The sequence below is a fragment of the Spermophilus citellus genome (genome assembly GCF_964194105.1).
Source record: "Spermophilus citellus genome assembly, chromosome: 11".
Classification (NCBI taxonomy): Eukaryota; Metazoa; Chordata; class Mammalia; order Rodentia; family Sciuridae; genus Spermophilus; species Spermophilus citellus.
In genome coordinates, this window is record NC_138192.1 from 76,394,400 (window position 1) to 76,413,392 (window position 18,993).

General features: G+C 39.2%; 1 protein-coding gene across 9 annotated transcripts in view; it reads left to right on the plus strand.

Moving 5' to 3' along the window:
* The window catches only part of RAPGEF4 (Rap guanine nucleotide exchange factor 4), a 288,041-nt gene that overhangs the window by 237,159 nt on the left and 31,889 nt on the right, over positions 1-18,993 (plus strand). For all 9 annotated transcript variants that reach the window (XM_081261503.1, XM_081261504.1, XM_081261506.1 and 6 more), the window contains 5 exons: positions 1,489-1,567; positions 14,680-14,830; positions 16,990-17,078; positions 17,912-17,942; positions 18,162-18,240. In XM_081261503.1, the coding sequence (XP_081117629.1) occupies positions 1,489-1,567; positions 14,680-14,830; positions 16,990-17,078; positions 17,912-17,942; positions 18,162-18,240 (429 nt within the window). The remainder of the gene's footprint in view (positions 1-1,488; positions 1,568-14,679; positions 14,831-16,989; positions 17,079-17,911; positions 17,943-18,161; positions 18,241-18,993) is intronic.

Below are 18,993 nucleotides of genomic sequence, written 5' to 3' on the forward strand. Positions count from 1 at the left end.
AGGATCACGAGTTCAAAACCAGCTTCAGCAAAAACAAGGTGCTAAGCAACTCAGTGAGACCCTGTCTCTACATAAAATACAAAATAGGGCTGAGGATGTGGCTCAGAGACCGAGTGCCCCTAAGTTCAACCCTCAATACTCCCCCCCCCCAAAAAAAAATAAAGGAAGGAAGGAAGGAAATAAAATTTTAACTACTACAGAGCGCAGGCCTCCTGAGTGGCATATAAGCAAGCATTATTCTACTAACTTCAAAGAGTATATAAAATGTATGAAGGTGACTAGATGTTGACAAGCAACCTCTTTTTAATTAAAAAAAAAAAAGAAACTCTATACACCTTCCATCTGGCACCTGTCTACTTGTTCTATGGCTCAGCAACATGGGCCTGGAATGACTAAGCACACTGAGGGATAAACTTGGGATTACAACAGATTTAAATGAGTATAATGGTTAAACATTTAGCTGCTGATTCAAACTTTGGTGATATAAGTTCATTAAAGATGTGGGCATTGGAAATCTAATTTATAGAGATAAGTTTGCATATTTCTCACCATCTTCTATAAAAAGATTTCACAAGTCTCAACCAGTATAGTTCTTTTTTGTTTTTAAATTAAAAATCCCCATGGCATCTTGAGTTCCAGGTTTCAATAAGCCTACTCCTGGGACTTTTAGATTGATCGACCTGCCGTTTCCCACCAGGCTGGCTGGATGGTGTTATCTTTGCAATGAAGAGCCAGCATCTAGTTCAGTGATGAGACAAATGAAACTTATCTTTGGGATGTGCCTTGGGTCCCTTTACAACCCCCTCCTTACCTGCCTGCAAAATGCTTCAAACTTGGCACAGTCACTCCTTGCATCTAGGAGATAGCTTTATTTTCCTCCAGTACTACCCATAGGCTTTATCATATCTCTTTTTGCTATGTTTCCCCCTACCACCACCACCACCAATTCTCTGCTTTGACTACCTCCTTGAGGCCGGGGGTGTAGCTTAGTGGTAGAGTGCTTGCTTATCATGTACAAGGCCCTATGTTCAATTCCCAGAACTGTAAAAAAGAAAAATTCTTTGCAGATAAGGTGACTAAGTGCTATTTTTATAAAACTATCTCTTTTTAAAATATTACTTCTTTGTCCAATATCCTAAAAAATTAGGTTTTGATCTCAAGCTCGTCACCATTATTTTTTCATGAAATGCTTCCGTGCACGTTAAAACCATCCCCATCCAGGCTGAGATTGTGGCTCAGTAGTAGAGTGCTTGCCTAGCACATGTGAGGCACCAAGTTTGATCCTCAGCACCACATAAAAATAAATAAAATAAAGGTTTTGTGTCCATCTCCCACTTAAAATATATTAAAACACACACACACACACACACACACACACACACACACACACACATACATCCAATGGCCAAAAACAAATGAATAATAGATACTTTGCTTTCCTAAAGATTTTCACAAGAACCTAATTTTTCTACCTTTTTTCTCCTCTAGATTCTGTTTTAAATGACTTTGTTATGATGCACTGTGTTTTTATGCCAAATACCCAGCTTTGCCCTGCCCTGGTGGCCCAATATCCTTTTGTTGTGGTAAGTCCCTGTTTCCTTGAAGACACCCTATGTGTATATGACCTCCACCTGATTTTGCCCTCTGAAGGTAAGTCATGGCCCAGATAGGGTTCTGCTTTCCACTCTTGTCAAACTCTGATTTGTCAACATTTTTCCCTGTATTGACATTAATTCTCCCTATCAGAGGTCTGTCTTGCCATGTTTCAGGATTTCCAACTTATTACCTGGGTGAAAAAGTGTGAAACAGCTTACCTGAGACTGGGTAACTTATAAAGAAAAGAAGTTTAACTCTCGGATCTGGAGTCTGGAAGTCCAGGATTAGACAGGTCCAGTGGGTTTGTTATGTTACAGTACGAGAACCTTGAACTGCAGCAAGCTTGTGTGGAAAAGACAAAATATAGAGGTCAGCCTCACTATATAACAGCTGGCTATTGTAGTGATTAATCCAATCTGGAGAGAACAAGAACTCTCTCTTGCCTGTGAAAATTAAGCCAGTCCCATAGAGAGCAGAAGTAATCCATTCATGAGGGTGGTGCCCCCTTGACTTATTCATCTCTTAAAAGTTCTACCACCTCAACACCTTTTTTATTCTGGGAATAAAATTTCAACATGAGTTTCAGAGAGGATAAACCATATTCAAGCCACAGCATTTGGGAAAGTGATGCTGACAAGAAGTATGCATGCTTATCTGGGAGTGCTGTTAGGAATAGTTTCCTCACCTTGAAGACAACTGTGTGTTTCTGATAGGCTGCCTGGAAGGCTGACCCGCCATCCGCCATGTTTTTCCTTTGGGCTGTGGTATTAACCAGGTTGCCAACCTGCTGAGATAAATGTAAGTCACCCTTGTGAGGTTATTCTTCTTTCACATACCTTCTAATTTAATGCATCCTTTCCTCTAGAGTGGACATTTGTTTTTTTGTTGGTATTTTTATTAGCAAATTGACTTAAAGATACAAAACGTGAAGTTTATAGGGGAAATTCCTTTAGACAACCTGAAGACTGGGTTTGGAGGCAGCTTTTTTTTTTTTTTTTTTTTAAAGAGAGAGTGAGAGAGGAGAGAGAGGGGAGAGAGAGAATTTTTAATATTTATTTTTTAGTTCTCCGCGGACACAACATCTTTGTTGGTATGTGGTGCTGAGGATCGAACCCGGGCCGCACGCATGCCAGGCGAGCGCGCTACCGCTTGAGCCACATCCCCAGCCCTGGAGGCAGCTTTTCAATAGTATTCTGAATTGACCAATTGATGTCTGGCTCAGAGCAAGCATTTGGAAAAGATAAGTTGAAAAAAAATAAGTGAATATATGACCTAGTTTCACCCTCAGCTTTGGGAGTTGTGTGAAAGTGTATTTTGCTGCTTTATTTTTAAAGCAATAAAAATTTGGATCCTAAAACACTTTGGCCTTTTTGAGCAGTTAAATGTATTGAAGGAAAGTGTCTCTTTTTTTCCTTTCATTTTTGAGCAATCCAATCAATGTTGGCATGTTTTTTTCTTTTACAGAATTATAATTGCCCTACCTGATTCTCATTTTCTTACCCATAATTCACTTTGAAGTCAACAGAATGTATGAGGATGGGAGATTTGAATTGAATGTGCTACTTAGAGGGATCTGTGAGAGTGAGATTCGGTGTTTATTTGCCTGGAAACTATCTTTCCAAGTAATGACAGCTTAATGAAACTTACCTATATTATATAGTCTTTCTGGCTCATATTCAATTTTTCTCAAGTAAAATTAACACATTCAGGATCTTTCTGTGCTCTCTTCACTCCATACATGGTAGCCATTATTAAACCATTGAGATTTGTTGAAGGGAACAATAAAAACAGAGTTCAGATAGTTTTTTCATTGTTTAGCATGTTGATAAGCTTAAGGCAGACCAAACCAAAAGAAGGGAGTCAAGCAGGCCAAGTCCTAGCATCTTACTTTTAAATTTTTTATTTATTTATTTAATCTAATTCAGTATATTTGACAGCAGAATGCATTTTGTACACAATTGCAGCACAACTCTTCATTTCTCTGGTTGTACACAATGTAGCTTCACACCATATATGCAGTCATACCTGTACCTAGAGTAATGATGTCCATCTCATTCCACCATCTTTCCAGCCCCCATGCCTCCTTCACCCCCCTCCCTCCCCTTTGAAGTTCTATCTTCTTTACAATTCAAAGCCCCAATCACAAAGCTAGTATTTTTCTGCAAATTCTCATCTCTTTATTTTTTTAAAGATAGGAAAGAGAGAAAGAAAGAGAGAAAGAGAATTGTTTAATATTTATTTTTCAGTTTTCGGTGGACACAACATCTTATTTTATTTTTATGTGGTGCTAAGGATCGAACCCAGCACCCTGTGCATGCCAGGCGAGCACGTTACCGTTTGAGCCACATCTCCAGCCCTCTCATCTTTTTATTTTTTGACTTTTTCTCCTTCAAGAAGTGACTGAGAACGTTCAGATCATTAACTTCTATTTTGAAAATAGCAGCTTCTGGGGAGAAGGTCCACACCATCTCAAATAGGGAAAAGTTTGGATAATGCTGTTGATGAAGAGGAGGGGAAGACAAGAAAGTGAACAATAGAATCAGTCGCAGTGGACCTATGATACCCAGTCATTTTTTAAAATATTTTTTTAGTTGTAGATGGACACAGTACCTTTATTTATTTTTATGTGGTGCTGAGGATTGAACTCAGTGCCTCACACGTGCTAGGCAGGCACTCTACCACTAAGCTATAGCCCCAGCCTCAATACCCAGTCCATTCTTTTCTCAGCAAACTGAGAAGATAAGGGTGGCCTGATACAATCTATACTACCTGGTGCCCTCAGCCCGCCTCCTTCACACCTGTCCCTGGGAGAACTTAGAGTCTCCTCATGACTCTGTTCTGAATCAGCTCCCCCTCTGTGTTGGACACCATCCTAAGAACACTGACTTATATTAAACATACCACTTTACCTCACAGGATCCTTCTGAGTTGGTATTATTTTATTTTACAGATCCTGAAGCCCCGTAAAAATTGAACAGCATGCCCAAAGCAAGTGACAGAGTCTTCCAAGTCAGGATGCCAAGCCTGAAGTTTATCATTTTTTTTCCTCTTCATTTCTTTGAAAGCTTATTAAATTTTGAATAATTCTATAACCTTCAATTAGAATTGAAGAGCACTTCTTGACAATGTATTACATGACACATGTTGATCTATGCTTCCGTTAGCTAAAACCAAGATAGACCCATTTTGTTAGTACCAGAAAAAATGCCTGGGAAGACTTCTATCTACCCCCCAAAATTACCAGTGTTTTCTGAATGTATTCCTTTAAATTTTTGCATTTTCAGTTTCAATGGTTTCACCAATGTGCGAGACACTTAGGGAACCTGCTTTGCATATTTGCCCAACAAACTTAGGAATGTCACAACAAACCAATGAAGAGGTCTACTGGCAGGTCGGTCCTGCGGGGAGAACTGAGAAGGCGGCTTTGGGTCTAGGGACTAGTCCAGCCATTGCCAGCTAGTGGAATGTTTTGCAGTAATGGAAATGTTTTATTTCGATGCTAACCCAGTAGCCACTAGCCTTAACACTGATACTGAGAAGAACAGAATTTTTATTTCACTGCTACTAATTTAAATTTAAATGTCCACATAAGGCTAGTAGCTACTATGTTAGACAGCCCAAGTCTAGTCCTTAAATAAGAGGCTCAAACTAGAATTGCTCTTCTATAATGGCTGGGAAATGTGTCCCAGGAGGCCAGGAACTCATCCTTCTGCACGTAGGCAGCAGAGAAGGGCTCTTTCCCCCAAATCAATTATGTGTTAGTGCTTTTGTGTTATATCAGAGACTCAGTTTTCAGTCCCCTTTCCCCTCAGGGAGGTGGTATGTGGATTCCTTATATATTCTGAATTTCTAGTCATAAATAATACAAGTCAGCTGTAACAGAACTGGAGGTGAAGAGACTCATCAGAAGGTGATGGAGCACCTCAGAAAGCTGAAGAGATCCTTGGAGATCCTCAGCCTTAGCAAGGAACCTGGGGTGCAGGAATTGAAAAGCATGCTGTTGGGGTAGATCTACTGCAACCCCCTCCCCACCAGTGCAGGGCCCTTACCTCATTCCCACCTCCTTAGGAAGGTAAGTCTGGTTGACCCCGCTTTGGTCACTGCTGACATCTTGGTCAAGTGAAAGCCAAGTACTTGACTACACACTTCCATGGAAACTGCTGGAAAAAAAAAACAAAACAGAGTAAGTGGAGAGACTGAGGATGAGGAGGCAAAACAACACATATGCATAACTGCTTAGCAGTGACCCCCAAGCAGGAGAGATGTAGACTGCAAAATTGAACAAGTGGATTAACCCCCGTGTTCTCAACATGGGACGCAAGGACAGTGAAACCCTTAACCACGTCCATGAATCACTTGCTTTAGCTGAGTGTTTTTCAAGTACTTAACATTTCTGGCTTTTCATAGCAGCCCTATGAAGAAGCCGGTATTTTTCACTGTGCTTTTTCCAAATCAATAAACTAGGATAATGAAAAATTATGATTTGCTCAGAGAAGGTAATTATTAGTACAGAAAAGATCTGAGCCCTGAGCCACTGACACCTATTTCTGTTCTTAATCCACATTGTGTGTCTCTTCCAATTTTGCTTTTAGCATAGAAAAGGATGGTAGAACTCTATTTAACATTAATATATCAGGCTTTTTATGTGCTAATGAGAGAGATTCTATTCATTAGATACAGTTTGGACATGATTTGACCTGATGAATACAAGTGCTTTATAATGAGTTTTTAAATCATATTTGTTCAATTTCTGTACTTTTCATCTCTAGCTTCTTTAATCTTTTTAATATCTGCATTTTTAAATTCAATTCATTTTTCCTTTAGTCTTAAAAGAAAATTAAAACCCTGTCACCTCTCAGGTATAACCATGGCTGATATTTTGGTGTGTTTCCTTCTAGTCTTTTTTCTATATAAATAGACATAGATTTAAATATGAGAATGGGATCACACTGTAAATAATTTTGTATGATTTTTCATTAAGCAGTATTTTGTGAATATCTTTCTATGCCATTAAATATTTTATATATCATTTCATAAATATAAACATTACCATCCTTAATAATAAGACATTCTCATTGCAAAAAATTTCAATCACTGCAAAAAGAAAAGAGAGCAAAATTCACCAGGCATCTCACCATTGTTAATAATTTCATGGAAAACATTCTGGAATGTTTAGGTTTGGGTGTTATTGCCAAATTGCTCTCTTATTGTCTTATTTTCTGCTTTATGGTTAAACTCTGCCATGTTCTTGTTTGCACCATCTATAGGCTGGCCTTTAATTCAACAAGTGATCACAACTAAGTTAATATTATTTTTAATTTTAATAACTATCTGATTGATCCTGAGTACTTACACATCACTTACTTTATCTTTTCAATACCTGTTCCTCAAATGTGAAGACCAAAGAACTGGTATGTTATTTATTTCATTTGACATATAAGAGAAGTCAAGGCAAGGGAGCCAAATAACTACCTGAGAGTCTCTATATACTGACAGATGTTTGGAGGAAGTCTATGTAGCACTGATATAATTAGACTACAGTGGACATTGTGGTTGATTCCCCAACATGTGTGCCTGTCTTTCCACTCATAGTAATTGACTACTCTTGACAACATGGCTTCTCAAATTGCAGGCCCAAGCTATCCTGGGGTAGTAGAATTCGAGGAGAGGCTTCCTAGACTTCTAGGTGAAAACATTTTCAACATTCAATACAGAGAATTGGAGGTCTGTGATCCAAATTGTCAGCAACAGCTATCTTGCCAACATGAGGGAACCCTAGGATAAAGCTGAAATGAGCAGAAAGTCATCAAAAAATAGGGTCTATGATGACATCATCAGCATTTGGATTAGTTCTGAAATTTACCGTCAAGAGGTTTTCTCTTATGTCAGTAAATACAAGTCTTTGTTGTAAATGGACAGATTCTTACTATTGCTGCTGGAATCTTAAGTATAAATGGCTTACATATAAACTTACAGAGCACAGTAATTATTTGGTTGAATATTTTCTAATTAGCATACTAATTTTGTTCTGCCTAGTATTAAACATAATTTTTATGCTTTTGGCATGAAAATAATTTATTTTAGTTTCCTAAATTAAAAAGAAAAAATAGGGCTGGGGATGTGGCTCAAGCTGTAGCGCGCTTGCCTGGCATGCGTGTGGCCCGGGTTCGATCCTCAGCACCATATACAAACAAAGATGTTGTGTCCACTGAAAACTAAAAAATAAATATTAAAATTCTCTCTCTCTCTCTCTCTCTCTCTCCCTCTTTTCTCTCACTCTCTCTTTTTAAAAAAAGAAAGAAAAAATAGAATATAGACTTGCCCCTAAGTTTTAGCTAACACTATCTTTTATATATACTCATCCTTAGAAACAAATACAGTGGCTTCCTTTTCTGAAGGCAAGTTCTCCCCATCACTTATCACTCGTGAAACTGACTTGAAGATGTTTTTATAAGTTAAGTTGGGTTCTCAAAGAGGAATATATATCAAAATATGCTTTTCTTATAGATGAAAGATTTACAAAGCAACATTGGGTTTGTATTTATTAGATGAAGTCAACTTTTTAGGAACATTCTTTAGATTTCTAAGAAAAAAAAATTTCAGCTCAAATGTGGTTGAAGCCAAATTTGACCTTTGTAGTCCCCCTTTAATTCTGAAAAGTATATGATCTAGATCACCACCAGAGTGGTTACTTCTACAGGTCTGCAATTTGAGAGTTTATTTCCAGTAAAGAAATGATATGATATGAACATGATATATCCCTAAGAGGAAGATGACCTTCTTATCAGATATGCAGCAAAGTATTTTGTATACATTTCCTCAACCTCATAGCAACACTGTGAGGTGTTGCACTCTTTTAATTCTGGTTTTTACAATAATAAAAGTGAAACTGAGCAGCTCAGTAATTTGCCCCTAATGACACAGCTTGTAAATGTAGAAACAAGATTTGAACCCAGGCCAAGTGGATTGCATTGGACTAAGTACAAACTCCTGATTGGAGATTTTAAAAGAGAGCACTAAGGGTAAGAGATTTATAAAAACCCATGGGAGAATTCTAAAAACCCATGGGAAAAAATATTCTGAGAAAGAAAATGGGAGACACATAAAGTAATTGACAGCACAAAATGTGATTTTATGAGCTCAAAGTTAACACATGGATACAAGCACAGGAGTAGCCTGTGTTGGTACAAAGTACCATACAGTTAAACCCAGAAAGGCTAAATCTTAGAAAAATTCTGAAACTGTCATTGGAAATATTGTCAGAAATTTCCAGAAGGGGGTCAGTAATAACACCAATAGCCAGGGTTTACTGAGAGGTTCATGTGCTGCAGAAGCAGCCACATGTGTGTTACCTATGTTATCTCATTTCATCCTTAACCAAGTTCCTAGAAAGCTGATTGAGGAGGAAACCAACACTCTAAACAGTCAATGGACTTAGCAAGGATTACACCTTTTAAGTGGAGAAGCAGAACTTGAACTTGCATTCAGGGTAGGAATAAACTCAAGCAACAGAGAGTAAAGGGCAAAAGGCCCCATGTTATAGTGGGTAAAGAAAAAGCTCTGAAGTCAAAAGATCATGTTTAAGATCTGTATCTTTCAAGCTGCATTACTTGGCAATTAACCCCAAGCTCTGTGAGCCCCTTCTATATAATAGGGGTAATTAGACTTGCCCTACCCATTCACCAGGTTGTTGCAAAGATCAAATGAGGCTATGTGTGTGAAAGTACATTATAAACTTTGAAGTCCCACGTGAATTTTGCCATTACTATTGGATACCATCATGAGAGGAATAGAGCATAATATAGAGTAGACAAAAGCTTCGTCTCATCAGTGGGCAGATGACCCCCAAAGTTTGTTTTCAGCTGCAAGCAGAGATCTTGTATGCAAAGCAGGGTTTTCCAAAACAACAACATTGAAGAGTATCAGTTTGAATGTTGATAAGTGTTTTATAAATAGCTGCATAATTAGCATGTACTTACTGCAAAAAGTATACATAATATTTTATTCCCTGTTGTAGGCTGTAATGAATCTGCTGCCTCTACATCCTAGGAGGTTTTCACTTTACTTTCCCTGTGATAATTTTAATACATGGAACCATTATTAGCTGAATTAAGAATAAGTAAATGAGCAGTTAAAAAAATACAGAAAAATTACAGGTGCCTGTGGTGAGTAAGATAATAACTAGGTAAAAATATATGAAATAATTACAGTGTTTGAACGGCAGAACCGGCATGAGGAAAATGACTCAATGGAATATTAAGCCTGCTGTTGCAGGGTAGAAAGACTGTAGCCTGCACCATGGCCTTCACTCTGTTCTCAGCCCTGATACGGTGCTGCACACAGATCCTATCTGGCCTCAGCTGAAGGAACTGGTCCAGTTCAATGAAGACCATCACTCTGAATGCTTGGACTGTAGGTGACAAACCAGTGATCAAAGGGTCTATGAAAGATGTGCCAGATGCTTTGGTATTTGTGTAGACTTACTTTCCATTTGACACTGAATTCTTTCTGAGAATATTTAGGATGAATCTATGATCTGTATTTGACAACTTGACAAAATACAACAATTTCAGGCAATTTCAATAGACACCTAAAAGAGAGATGATTTTTTTTTTTTTTTTGGTGGTTCTGGGGATCAAAACCAGGGCCTTGTGCATGCAAGGCAAGCACTCTACTAACTGAGCTATATCCCCAGCCCTGCTAGGATATTTTTGAAGATTTTCTTTTGATCTTCTATATGTTCTAAAAGCCCAGTGAGATTGTCATGGGGTAAATAGAAGCTCCAGTACCTCCTTGTAACCATTTCAGACAGAATCAATTACATATAAAGTCTTCTCCATGTCCCCTAAGAAACTGACCCAACAGATAGTTCAGGAAGAAAACATAAGTGACCTGCAGAGGGGCAGAAGCCTAGAGCATGTGCTGGGATCCAGCTCTAAAAACAGCATCACCCTATGTCAGTTTAGTAAATAAACAGCTGTGAGGAGAAAGGCAAGACTTTGTGCGACAAATCAGTTTGGCCTTTTATTTCCCCAAAGGCAAAATATTTAACTTTCAGGAGAAAATAGAGAAGGCCCCTCTTGGTCTTTCTGACTTTGGTCAGTCCTACCTCCCAGGAGATTGTAGGAAGACAGGTGACTCAGCCCTGGCTTAGATACTCCACACACTGAGTCAATGCTACAGAATTTGAACTTCAGAGAAGGAAAGGGAGGAATGAAGAAGGAAGGGAAGGAGGGACAGATGAAGGGAGGAAAGGTCTTGGAATTTTTGCTCCCCAAATGTAATTTATTCTTAGTAATTTTGTGAACCCAACCACTAATCTCTAGGCACTATTGCCACTGTATGGAATTTGTAAAGACCTACTGTTTGCTCACCGGCAACTTTGGGCAGATCTCCTCTCTCTGAACCTCAGTTTCCTCATCTGTAAATATTTCCTCTTTAGGTTTATAGAGAGCCTCATATGATAATTTGAGCATCTTGAAGGTATTTTGTGAACCGTAAAACTCTACACACATTAGAAGCATTATCATATTAATCCGTCCAACTATGCATTCTGTCTTTTATTGTGGACAACCGATTTCTACATCAGAAGACAAGAAAAATCTTTGTTCTGACCCACAGAGATGATTGCAGATGTAATTATCCTGTCCTGTGACCCTAGAGATTAGTCATGAGTGTGCTACTGAAGTATTTGCATTGCTTCCTTAAGTTCAAGTCAAGAAAAACTAGAAAAAAATAATCTGGATTATAAGAAATATATTTACTTGATGCCAATTTGATGTTTCAAACCATTTCAGTCTCATACAATTAGGAAACATTTTCTCCCTCCATCCCTCCCTCCCTCTGTCTCTTCCCCCACCCCTCTCTCTGACACACACATTTAACACATCATCAGTGTAATATGTTAGGTATGTCAGAGCTGTGCCCATCAGATCACTAGCACCCAGCACCATGCCTTACTCAAAGTACTCTCTTAATTATTAGTTGGTAAATCAATTTGAATGATTTCTTTACCCAAGTACATTTAAAACATTTGAGCATATTTTCTTTGGGAATTGTATTAATTTATTTGAAAATACATTTACCTTTTAAAAACCACATCAACATGTTAATTGTCCTGTCTTGATGTTATTCTGCTAAATTTAGGCTAAGGCTCCTACTCGAAATACCAGCTTAGTGAAAGCTTCAATTCCTTCTATATGATATTGCCATCTTTGAGTGATTCAGAATGTACTCATGCCTCAGGGCAGTGAAATATTTTTAAGATTCTAGTTTGTATAATAACTTAAGGCACAGTGAGACTTTCTTTTAAAATTGATGTGATGATCAAAAGTTATATTTGTGGGCTGGGGTTGTGGCTCAGTGGTAGAGAGCTTGCCTAGCATGCGTGAGTCGCTGGGTTCGATCCTCAGCACCACATAAAAATAAATTAAAGGTATTGTGTCCATCTACAACTAAAAAAATATTTTTAAAAAAGTTATATTTGTACATTTTCCACAGTACAGGGTGATCAGAAAGATGTCTTTCATAGACATTATTGTTTAGATCTAGAAAAGAGGATAGAGAGAAGAAATCCAGCCTGAGTGATCAGGGTAAAGAGTATGCATGTAACCCAAAGTGGCATCAGGATACTCTAGAAAACTGATGTTGGGAGTGAACTTGGCCTAGTACAGTCTTTGAAACCTTCGATTCAGAATTCAGAATCTTCACTGCCTCATACTCAGTGAGTTAGGCCCCTGCCCCGATCTTAACCATTCCTGCTTTCTCCTATGGACTCTCATGGTATGGAAATGTAAAAGTCAGTACCTGCCAAGGCTTGATACAATCCAGGTTTCCACATGTCTTAGTTCATTCTCTTTTATTATACTAGGATGCCAGAGACACGGTAATTTATCAAGAAGTTGATATAGCTTACAGTTTTGGAGGCTGGAAATCCACATCTGTGTGGCTTCTGATGAGGGTTTTATGCTGCTCCATGTACATAGAAGCAGAAGGACAAGCAAGCATGCAAAGGGGGTGAACAAAGGAGCCGACCCATTTTATAACAACCCCCTCTAGCAAGAACTAATCCGTTCCCAAGAGAACTAATCCAGTCTCTCAAGAAAGACATTAATCCCTCTCAAAGGTCAAAGGCCCCATCTCCTGACAGTTCCTCATTGAGCAATTTAACCTCAATGGAGTTTTGGTGAGAAAAAAACCATAGGCTAACCAAGCACCCCAAAAACATAGTTACCATAAAATTGAACAAAAGAGAGCGTACTTTCACTTTGTTAGCAGTACTTGCTTCTCTTTAGATCCACATTGCTTTAATGTTGTTGAATGTGATAGCTGAGAAAGAAGTTAAAAAATATTTCTTTTCACCTCCTCATTCCACAGGTGAGTACATGCAGGTCTACAGCTGCTAAGTGACTCACTCAAAACTCATTTAGATAGATGATGACATCAAAGGAACTTAAAGCCTGATCCTCCAACTCTTGGGTGAACCAGTACCTAGATTTCAGTCAGTCAGGTATTACTGAGCTGGCATCCACTATGTCCCTGACAGTCTGTTTCCTGCCACAGAAAATGACCATGAAATGGGCCCAGCATTGCAGCTCTTTGGAAAGAAAATCCAACTTATGAATGCATACCAAAGGGTTAATCAGAAAAGAAATAATTTTCGCATAAAGTGATCTTTCTTTTTTTTTTATTGTAAGCTCAGAGAGAATTGTAGCACTACAGGTTGAGCAATTTTCTTTTTTATGAATCTCGTGCTCAATTTATGAAAGCCATTTTGCAACCCATTTACATGCAGTAAACCTTTGCTTTAAGGTTCTGTCATTTACCTTGATCATGATTATTTATAGTCTTTTTAGAAAAGGCCCTTTACTCGTTTTGCTCACAAGCACAGCGCTGCCACAAGGCAGTTTTCGATGGTGCCTTTTAAGTCATGGTAGTGAGCTAAGACATGGCCAGTCTTGCAGTGAGCTGTGAGGCTCAGGGCTGGTACGTGATGGGAACAGAACTAGCTGGAATCAGGAGTATTGCACTCTTTATATATAATCTCAGCATTTATGCTCCTTTTGTGTCTGTTTGCTCACTTGTGGAAAGCAAATGACTCCATCTCTAGACTGGGAAATAGAGGTTAACTGATGTACCTTGTGTGAAACTTGCAGTGCAAGTTAAAAATACTAAGTTTTTTTTTTTTTTAATGAACCAGTTGTCTATAATACAAACTATAATGATCACTAAAAAAGAAAGGGTGTCCTATCTAAAATATTTCTTGATGGCCTACTATAATTCATACAAGAATTTGAACCAAGAGCAGGGCCCTTTACTCCGGGCACAGAGTGGGCACTCAACCCAGTATTTCTTCTGTTAATGGATAAATACAATTTCTAGATGAAATGTTCACTGTGCTAGGCACAGTATAGAATACCAGACAAATAATATATCATCCAAGTTAGAAGGGGTTTATAATTAAGATGGCTAGCCATAAATGCCCAAATTGACAATGAAGCAGGTTGTGATTCTAGACAAGAGGAGAAGGTCTGGTGTAGTGTCTGTAGTCCCCACCAGAGGCCACTTCAGCATCTTCCTAGTGCAGGTAAGCTGACCAGCCTCCAGCCTTGCTTGCCCACCATGATGTCTCTATCAGCTAGACTCCCAGCAGGTTAGACAGCCACGTGAAAGAGTTTAAGTGCAGTGTCATAAGGGTATTAAAGCGATGTGGGCAGGATTATAGAAACCATCAAGAGGTGGCCAGGTACCCCAAGACAATCAACAGCAGGTGACATTACCACCCAGGAGGTGAAGGGCAAGGCAGAGGACGGGAGGGAATAAGAGCTATAGCTAGACACAACTAGAGTACAGAGGACACATAAGTCCATGTGAAGCCCCATTCCTTGGGCCATTATCAGGTCCAAAGTGTGCAGGAGCGAACCAGGGTTCATGTGCATGTGGTGCAGGCACTTCATGTGGGCTGTCTCTTGAGGGCCTACAGGAGGAATTCAGTCTAAAGTTGGCATCTGTCACTCCGCTGTTGCAAGCAGCCCAGTGGAATGAGGGTGAAATGGCTAAATGTCTTCCTTGACCCCTCGGCACTTACCATGCACAGCCTTCTCAAGGTACAGAACAGGAGAGAATGGATTATGCCCTCAACAACAAGAGACGAGTCATTCGCCTGGTTCTACAGTGGGCCGCCATGTATGGAGACCTCTTGCAAGAAGATGACGTGGCCATGGCTTTCCTAGAGGTATGCAGGCTTATTCCTTTCAAGGCTTATTCCTGTAATACAGGAACTTACCTGTGGCATGGCATCCTCCCCCCGGGGGACTGTAATTGCCAGTTCTAGACTTTGTTAACATATCCATTTGTCAGAAAGGTACTGTAAGTAAAAGAAAAGCATCCACATTGTCCCACCACTCTAATTCAATAAGTAGTGACTTTTTAATGTAGTTTCATCTGGTCTCTTTCTCTTTGTGTATTTCGTAGGGTTGTAATCACATCAGTACCCATCATCTTGCAGGCTGCTTTTTATTCTACACATCAGGATTTTTCCATGTCAACATATTCTTTATGATTAAAAACTTCTAATGACCATTCATCAGCTGTGCCACAGATATATTTATTTGTACCCCGTATTGTTGAACATTTACGGTCTTTCCAGTTTTCATCTTCCTAGAATAATTGCGCAGTGAACGGTTTTTTGCTCGTTGGTCTGTCCGTGGTTGCTTATGTTCCTAGAAGTAGGATTACTAGATCCAATGGTAGATGTTTTTGAGTGAAGTAGACATTTTTACTAAGGAATTACTAGCACAGGAAGTGGGAGGCAATACAGTATTTCTGATGGTGTGTGTTTACTTTGTGAACATTGCTCAGGCTCAGCTGCCCTTTTCCTTTCTTTGGTTCTTTCCCCACAGTACAGCACTGGCCTAGGCATTGAGTCCTGGACTACTGTAGTCCTCCCACCCATGGAGGACATGACCCAAGACCCCCAGTGGAGACCTGAAATCAGATAGTACTGAACCCTATTTCTTTTTGTTGTTGTTGTTCTAATTAGTTAGTTATACGTGACAGTAGAAACCCTATTTCTACTATTTTATTTCCTATACATATATACATATGAGAAAGTTTTCATAGATTGTGCACAGTTAAAGATGAACAATAATAGAATAATTATAATAAAAATTATTTAAAATTTATGAATTGTTTATTTATGGAATTTTCCATTTACATTTCCAGACTGCAGTTGACAACAGGTAATGGAGACCACAGAAAGCAAGACCCTGAATGGGATCAGGGGGATAACTGTACTTTCTCCTCCAAAACTTAGTGAGGCTCTTACTTCTATGTAGGTGCAAGACAGTGTGGCTTCTTTCATAACTTTATGGCCTGGTGTGTTCTAAAATGAGTTCTCCAAGAAAATGCTCCCTCTCTCAAATTCTGTCATTTGGGGTGATGAAGGGGAAGGTGTACGATGGGAGTCCCCAAGGCTGTAGATTAAAGTATTTTGTAAATAATGGAGTGGCCCATCCCCACGAAGTACAGGGCCTTCTTGTAGGTGAACCCTGCACTGTGTGGTTCTCATGGTCTGCTGTGGAGACCACCACTTCTAAGCAGGACAGGGCACAACTGGGGCTGCTAGGTGATCGGTTCAGCTCCCAAGAAGTCAGCAGAGTCCCAAGTTGGTGGCACAGACTCAGCATAAACTCAGTACAGTGCTGAGGCCATGCCTGAGTTTACCACTGACAATTAATCACATGGGTGGTAAATGTTAAATAAATAACAAATACTAAGATAACATTGAAAATAAATAATAAAATTTCCCTGAAAAAAATCTGAGGGGAAAAAGTGTAGACCATAAAATTGCCTAACACATGACAGTGTATTATATCAGCATTATATAATAATTCATTTGCATTTTTTTAATTTTAATTTTTATTTTATTTAGGTAAAATATAATTTAATTTTTAAGTTAAATTATAATTCAATTAAATTATAAATTAAATTAAATTAAATTATAATTCAATTAAATTAAAGTATAATTTAATTTAAAATATATAATTTAATTTTCATTTTTATTGTGGTAAAATATACTATAAAATTTGCCATTCTAGTCATTTTGAGATATACATATTTTGAGGTATATATATTGAGTTCAATGACATTCATTTTATTCCACTGTTGTGCAGTCATCACTGCTATTTCTAAAACTTTTTATCATTTGCAATTTTGAACTTGAACTTATTGTAGTATTTTTTTTTCTCCCTTTTTCTCTCCAGTCCATGAAACCACCATGGTCTGGTAATGCTAGTGAGGCAGACCATATAGGGACATGTCTTAATTGCTCTCTACAGAAGCGTGCCCCTTTTGCAGTTCTTGTTAAAAGCCTGTGACCTTTGCCAATTACAGGAGTTTTATGTGTCTGTATCAGATGATGCCCGCATGATCGCTGCCCTCAAGGAGCAACTCCCGGAGTTGGAGAAGATTGTCAAGCAAATGTAAGGAAGGGCTTGGCTTTGGGGGTGTGCTTTCAGCAAGTAAGTGCCTGCCTTGCAATCAGAATACCTTCTGAAAAGTCCTTTACCTGCAGAAAGGTTAAAGATGGTCTTGTAATAGCCACAGTGTTCTGATTTGAGCAGAGGAGCCCAGGGACAAGTGGCAATAAGGCCAGATGAACACAAAGACTGAAACTACTGTCAGTTGCCTTCTATGCCAGAGCACTGCCACGAAGAAGCCTGAGAGGGAAGAGATCCTCATATGGATAGTCCAGGTCAATAAATGTGGGTCCCTGCAATAAAATGGTCAGTTGCATTTTAAGAAAATTTGAGAACAATTACTTAGATGGAAAATTCACTTTCTGCTGCCAGAGCTATTGATGGCGAATATTTGTGTACAGAAGGTTTTCAGATGCTGTTACTTCAATTAAATATTGGAGAATGCTCTCCGAGATAGACTTTGAAAGCTAGAAATCCTGGTGTTTAAAATCAGTTGTGCCTAGGATCTGCCTGTGATGAGAATTAGTATCTTTGACAGCAAAGGTAGTGTTAAAATGAGGGAGACCTATGTTGCCTCCCAAAGGGATTCTGTGATATTATTTTCTAAATATATAAAAAGTTATATAAAAGCAAAGCCATCTGGAGCTGGGATTGTGGCTCAGTGGTAGAGTGCTTGCCTAGCACATGTGAGGCACTGGGTTCGATCCTCAGCACCACATATGAATAAGTAAAATAAATGTATTGTGACCATCTACAACTAAAAGTATTTTTTTTAAGTAAAGCAATCTAAAATAATAGTAATGTATTAAATAATGTGCTTTTTCTACTTCTCGTAGTTCAGAAGATGCAAAGGCTCCACAAAAGAAGGTAAGATGCATCAGTTCAGATTCTCTCATTTTCTATTCCCTGTAGAATAACAAACCCCCGTTATATGACAGTGTATAAAGTGATATGTTTTTTATAAATAAAAACTATATTTGCTTCATTCTATAACTCCTATTGTTTCTCAGATGCCTTTCTTCTGAGTTGCTAGCGTGGGCTGGTCAGTCCCCCTGATGGCACTCCCTGTGGTTATTGTTTTTATAGCACAAGGTTCTTTTGCAACAATTCAACACAAGCGATGAGAGGGCCCAGAAGCGCCAGCCTGTCCGTGGCTCTGATGAGGGTGAGAATTCTCTTCCAACCCCTGCTTATGTAGGCTATTTTTTATGCCCCTGGAATCATCTCCTTGAACCCACAGAAAAGCTCTTCTTGAAGGTGCCCTTGTGCAGGCCAATTATTTATGTTCAAGAAGTCCTGTGCCCAGTGCTAAGGTGCTTGTCTATACTTCCCTGATGCTGAGTGTCCCCAGCTGCCACCTTCATGTGAAAGAAATGGAGATTATCTTGGGCTGAGATGTCATGCAGCCTCTGGGACTAGCAGGTAGGAAGGCACCTGGCCTATTGCAGATGCCTGGGAGAAGGTGTAACACCAGGGCTATCAGCAGAGGAGGGCTCCTTCCCAGGGAGAGCACTCAGGCCTGGAACCCAGCCTCCTTAGCAGGAGGTGAGGGTGCTAACTTTGTTGTTTGGTTGCCAAGATTTCTCCAAAGAATCACAACCATAAATAATTATAATAATAAAATTTTCAAGTCACCAATGAATCTTATAATCTATGAGTGCCTCAAAAGGGTGATAGGAGCTGGAGTTGCTTCCAGGATTTTTGTGTTCAGAGGTGAGCCCGTGAGTGCCATATGCCTTCTACTGTGCTAACTACCAACTGAGCTGTGTGGCCTGGCCCCCAAAGAGCAACCCACTGAAGAAAAAGGCAGAATATCAACATATGCTAATGGCCTCAGGCAGAAGCAGTCCAGCTCAAGAGATGTTCATGTTGGCTCCCCCAGCCATGCTGGATAGCAGTAATCTAATAATCAGCCCAC